The following is a 6,503-nucleotide window of genomic DNA, read 5'->3' as shown; positions in this document are numbered from 1 at the left end:
ATAAAATACAGAGAATAAGTCTTATTAGTCTTATTCTCTGTATTTTATATTGTGTCACACTTTTTCTAACATAGCCCTGAAGATGATTTAAGAAAATAAATCGAAACGTTGGCTGCTAACTTTTGTTTAAATGACCTATACTCCAGGAAAAACCATATTATATATTAAATAAGGTCAAGAAACAGAAAAAAATAATATTTAATAATGAAAGATACTTTGTTTCTTCAACAGGCTAATAAAAATCTTTTTTCTATTTTATTACCGGTTTCAGCTACTACACCATTAGTATTTGATAATGATATTATAGATGAAACTGGTAATAAAATAGAAAAAAATTTAACCTGTGGAAGAAACTAAGTGTCTTTCATTATTAATATGGAGTCCTCCCACCACGTATGTGCTCCAAGTTTCAATCTAGTTTGTGATGACTGTTTCCTCAGAATTCCAGCCTAGTGGGATTTTGTCCATTAATTCAGTTACAAAAATTCTGTTCAGGGTGACACAGTACATTCTGCAGAAATGGGCAGAGGTTAATAAGACAAAGAATAATTTCTTTGCTAGTATTCAGCCCTACCTATGCCATGTGTAGACAGAAGCAAAAAAGGGCCATCCTGGCTGTCAAAAACATTGGAGTGGCAGCTCAAAAGCTATGGAGCCACATACTGCAGCAAAATTAATATCCTGCGATGAAGATTTTTTGAGTGACAGCTCTCACAGGAGGGGACCTCATCGCAGGTACAAACAAAATACTGTGTTGGTATGCTGGAATGGGAAGATTCTCAGCAGTGACCAAACCCCAGCCTCTCCACCGGAAACCCTTCACAATCACTCGCTCAACTCTGAAGGAACCTTTGTAAGGGTTTGGGGGCCTAACTAAGGCTGCTTCCGTTGAGTAAACAAACACACAACCACTCATTGTAATAACAACACACAATCACTCATAGTAATAACAACACACATCACTCACCCACACAATCACTCAAACACACAATCACTCACAAAACTTACTCCGTGGGCTAAACTCCGGGAGAAATGCTCAAAATTGAGCAATGGTAATGTCAGGGTACCATGAATTACCAATGAAATCCTTGCTACCCTTGTAACAATGGAATAGCATAATTTTCTTGCCCATCAAAGTGTGCAAAGACATTGATCAGACCTATGGACAAAATCCCACTAACAATTCAGGAGGAAATATCTAGAGTCAATCTTACCCAAAGGCGTTGATGCATTAACCAGAATAAAAGAGAATCACCCAAAAGAAATACATGGATAGATTGCCCAATGTTATATCAGGCAAACCTTAATACCCATACAGTAAACCTGAAGATACTGGTTTAAACACTGGGGAGACATCTGTCATCACAAACCAGACGATGTGGGGGGAATCTGAAAAAAGTTTTTAAAAATCTCTATTAGACTTTATGTTACAACCATTTCTACCATATACATTTAAATTATGCTACACATTAAGCATAAGATAATGCCAGTCTTACCCTTTTTATTCAAGCTTTCTCAACTCCTCTAGGTGTTCACTAATAGCCTGAATTATTCTCCTTCTGGTCGTAACTCGTGGCTTCCCATTGATACTCTCACCTAAGAGTAATCTAATTCCCTCAGTACCAGATATATTGAATATTTCCACCAGCTTCTCCAAATCAATACCAGCTGTAGCCATTTTGGAAATCATTGAGCTTGAAATAACTCTCCCTAGGGTTTGTAATGTTGCCACCTTCTGCGCCTTCCTTACAGCTTGCAATTTCCTGTTATTCAGTTCCTGTAAAGATAAAGAATTAGTAAGGAGTACTTCATTACTTATCTCAAAATGTCTTATGAGTCCATCAAGTAATTGGCAATCAATCATTGCATTATGGGTTCCACTCTTTATTCGTTGCCATTCCTCCCCTTGCAGGTATACTGATGCAAGCTCTTCAAGTTTTCTGCAACTACCCTGACTAATGAGCTTCAATGAGTCAGTAACCCCATACACACTTTTCAAAAGATCGTCGCTCAGGTCCAACTTCTGCAGCCATGATAAAATGCGAGGAGCATCAAATCGGACAATGTTGTGCCCAACTAACACCACCCTTGACTCAAAACTGGATAAGAAACTGATGAATTTCTCACCAACAACCCTTGGAGGGGTTGTTTCAACTCTCTGGTTGTATAGGAAAAGTTCTCCATTAACAACCCTTAACCCTGTCTTCTCTGCTGCAATTGGATGAAATGTTTTGCTGGGCATCATGTAATAATTAAATTCACATTGCCCACTTTTACATGCAAGCTGCACAATATCTGCAGTGGAGGCAAATCCAGTGGTCTCAATGTCCACAATTACAAATGTCACCTCATTTAGAGGTGGTGGCAATTCTCTTGTCGTCTCCTCTAATAAAGCACAGCCTAGATCAGCTTCCATAGCAGATTGGTAACATATTCCCTCTCTACTTTCATGTGATGATATCTTTTGCTTCTGCAATGATTTCAGAAACAACCTACGTCGCTTCACAGGGACTGTTACTTGCCTCCTTACTTTGGCCTTTATTTTCTCTTCCATTCTGCTGGAATAGGACTTAGTGAGACTACCAGGGGAGAGGTCCAGCTTCCTGTTTATGCCAATAACATGTTTGGGGCCTAAATTCTTCTGGCAGGCAGCAGCAGCCACTCTTATATTCAAGGCAGCAGATGAACCATAGTGGCGGTTCTTAGGAGCCCTTATTGCTACCATTTGGTTGAAAGACTCATTTGCCTGTGAAGAACCACCAGGAGCAATTTTACTAGATTCTGCTGCAAAGCTTTCCAATATCTTTTCTAGGGCTGATTTAAGGTCACGCCCTTCAAGTGGTTTCCCACGGGGCAAACTTTTGTGAGAGTAATTGTCAGTGTCCCCTTTACACCACTCTCCACACCCTTGGTGATCCCCAAAAGCATGATTGGCAATATTAATGATTGCCCTTCTTGTTCCCTCTTCATCTCCCCTGTTTTGGTCCACAGCATATGAGAAACATCTCTTCAAATATGGTATAACATTTCTGCCCAAGAGCTGCCGATGACTTGCAGAAGCTCGATATAGCCAAGAAGAGAAACGCTTCTTAGTATGGTTGATATCAGCCCATTTCTGTACAGAGTGCTGCGACTCCCTTTGTACAGCTGCCAGCGTTGAGGAGTCACCATCTCCTATGAGAGTTGTCACTCGAACACCAGCAGTCAAAAAATCTTCATTGCAGGATATTAATTTTGCTGCAGTATATGGCTCCATAGCTTTGGAGCTGCCACTCCAATTTTTTCGGCAGTCGTGATCGTTCTTGTCATGCCCCTGACTACACATTGCACAGGTAGTGGTACACACGTCAAATGCAAGAACTTTTTTGGAGCGGTATCCAATGACAGATCCATGCCCTGCAAATGCAAAAAGAAATTTTAATCGTTAATATAGAGAGACAAATAATACATAATTTATTTCTCAGAAAATATAATGAAACCAACCAGATTTACTGTCATATGACCGCCCATTGCCTCTCTTCTGCCACCCATAGTCATAAGAGGCAATGATATCTACCTCAGCCCCATCACTGCCATGCATAGGAGACTCTTCACTCAGAGTCGTGGCACTGAAATAAATTATGTAGACTGAATGAGATGCCACATATTAGCCAAAGAACTACATTCAGAATTCTGTGACTGGGTAGAATTGTTACTAAGGAATGGAAATAGTATAATGACAATGAAGGTAATCTACCACTTCACTTATGATGTTACTGATTCAACATTAGAAAGGAATATTGGTTATGTGTAAGACTTTTATACTCTATCATTGGTTAATATAACACCAAAATACATTCTGCTACTTTGGAACTCGTTAGTCTAACAAAAGCATTAATCACCATAGTGAAACAGGTTGTAATTATAATAAATTCAAGAAAGCAATCACAATCAGGACTGCAGCATCAAGAACAACAGGGAGATGATGCCGACAAATAGGAACATTTTCTTGCAATAATGTTTAATAAGGAATTTGAAATGAAGAAGGGTTTGTGCTTGGGATATCCAGCCTTGACTTTAAAAAAATTGACAATAGGAAAAACATTCCTTTTCTGCTGTTTTCCATCCCAGCTGTTGGAGGAGTCAGTTAATGCCTTTAAGTAATCAAGAAAGTTTTTGATCCGCTAAAAGCATTGAAAGTCTTGAATGAATAAGTATTACATAGAACAATAGTTGAGACACTGAGCATGAGCATTAGAGGAAACTAACCTAGGTTTCCAGTTGAAAGTACCCAATGTTCCATACCAGTAAATTGGCTGTGCTGATTACTTTGACCTCTTTAACGAACAATGACTAAGGAATAATAAGCAGGAAGAAATTAGTTTGTCTTTAATTGCTGAAATGCTTAAGACATGGATACTATAATTGAAAATGTATGTTATATAGACTTCTAACCAAATCACCTGATAGCATATCACCATGATCAATCAAGCAGTGGCACTTGTAAGTTATGCCAGAATGTGCATGAATGCATTTTATTTAAAATTAAAGATTTACCACGATTTCATTAACCATGGTTCCTTTGTATTCAGCAGGTATGTATTTCTTTATTTATTACCCTGAGGCCTGACCCTGCATTGTTCAAAGGTTAATAACTTTATAATGGTTCAGTTCAGATCTTAGAAAGTGATCATTTTTCATCATAAGGATACTGCTTTCACACACATAACTTTTAGGAAAATCAGTGATGGTCACCTGACATGATTTTTGCACTATCTGCCTGATTTGAGATGAAAAGCCCCTCCAGTCAACAGCCACTTATTCAACTATGGCCTCATCCTTAGTAACCAATAACAAGTAATACCGAAGGACAGTGATAATAATAATGTGAAACAAAGGTAAAATTACACTTGAACATAGTAATCATAAAAGAAGCCACTGAAGTTCCTCAATTGTAGTTCATATATTGGACGTGACCACTACTGGTAATGTTCTTGGAAGGTAATTTACATTGAAATAAAAATCACACCGCCGAAATATTCCCAAGTACTATGACAGAACCAAATGCGACCACAAGAGGCACATTTTTGAAAAATGAACATTCTATTTTGGTTTCGCTGGACTAAAAACACTAATATGAACAGCATAATCATAAATAAACTGATACGATGAAACTTACGGTGTTGAGGTCAAAGTGAGAAGCTTCTCCTCCTCCACAGCCTTCTGGCACGACTCTCGCGCCGTCTCTTCAACCGCAGGCCCCACAGATCGCTCGTACCTTTTCCAAGTGGAATTGGCGATAGGCGGAATATTTAGGGTTGCCAAAACCCTATTCATTTGCTCGTGCCCAACACCTGACACGACGCAAGCTGAAAATGGAACAAAAATATATTTTCAGCTAATCAACTTCTTCTATTCCCAAATATGAATTAAGGTATTTATTCGAGCACTTACCTATGGCGGCCTTACAATTCACTGCGTACTGAGCGTACGAGGAATTTGCACAATGCACTGCCGTAGATGTAGCAACTTTTTTCAATTGCTCACAAAAAGAGCAGCGCACCGTCCAAATGGAAGCTAATCCACGCCGCAACTCGCCTTCAATATTGGCAAAGGAAAGAGGTTTTAGGCAGGAATCGCAGTTCATCTGCTTAGCCAACAGATTTACGCCCACGATTCGCCGACCCTCCAACGTGAAACGTGGATTCGCTTCAATTTTGGGCGACGATTCCCTCTTCACCTTCGCCCGGGAAGAAGCTTTCTGCCTCTTCTCAAACTCCTTCTTCCGCACAAACCTTCCGTCTTTACTCCTGGATGGCTTCATCGTAAAAGCAGAGAAGGCTGAAATACTTGCGTATCTCACTAAAAAATTAGAGAAATACTCGACTCTCAAAAATATTTCAACACCGAAATCTCTGCACCCTTCCTACGATTCAAGCTACTTCCAGCTAGTCACGTGTTTTTCTGAATTCCCGGGTTCCCAGGCTAGTTGAAAGTGTCACTGGTGTCACCAACCTAAGAAATTTCACGTTGTTGCCAAGTCGAGCGTCTCTTGGGCATATGTAATTTCTTTCGATAAAATGCTTCGAAATTGTTTTCTAATATGAGTAATCATTACATCTTTATGTTTTAACATTTAAAATTCCAGTAATCCGTACCCCAAGTCGGAGTTAAGGCAAAACTATACTAGGAAAACTTAGTAAGATATTACTAAATTTACCGTTGGTACCTTTGAAAATAAGTCAAGATTAAGTTTAAATTACGTAAAGTTCGTTCATAACTGAGAAAAACAAGTAACGCAAACGACGATTTTCCGCATAAAATATTGTGAAATTGTGTCAAACGCCTTAATAACTGTTTATAATTGTAAATTTTATTAAAATTTAATCGCTTTTTTGACTTCGGAACTATCTCGCTCAAACTACCTTAAGCACTTTTGAGAGAATCTAATCTTAAGACCCTTACGGGTGTCTGAACCTACCTTTCCAGGGGTAAAATAAAATCACTATGTTAAAAATTTGTGA

General features: G+C 38.9%; 1 protein-coding gene across 1 annotated transcript; it reads right to left on the bottom strand.

Annotated features, from left to right (window-relative positions):
• Window positions 1-339: 339 nt before the first annotated feature.
• Window positions 340-6,256, bottom strand: LOC124156634. Its single transcript, XM_046531291.1, has 5 exons — window positions 5,434-6,256; window positions 5,159-5,348; window positions 3,484-3,608; window positions 1,497-3,396; window positions 340-1,389 (listed from the first exon to the last, which is right to left on the bottom strand). The coding sequence occupies exons 1-4, from the start codon at window positions 5,801-5,803 to the stop codon at window positions 1,502-1,504; spliced, it is 2,580 nt and encodes an 859-aa protein (XP_046387247.1). The 5' UTR covers window positions 5,804-6,256; the 3' UTR covers window positions 340-1,389; window positions 1,497-1,501.
• Between the last annotated feature and the right edge of the window lie 247 nt (window positions 6,257-6,503).

This window comes from Ischnura elegans, chromosome 3, assembly GCF_921293095.1.
Source record: "Ischnura elegans chromosome 3, ioIscEleg1.1, whole genome shotgun sequence".
Lineage (NCBI taxonomy): Eukaryota > Metazoa > Arthropoda > Insecta > Odonata > Coenagrionidae > Ischnura > Ischnura elegans.
This window is presented reverse-complemented; position numbering and strand designations above follow the sequence as displayed.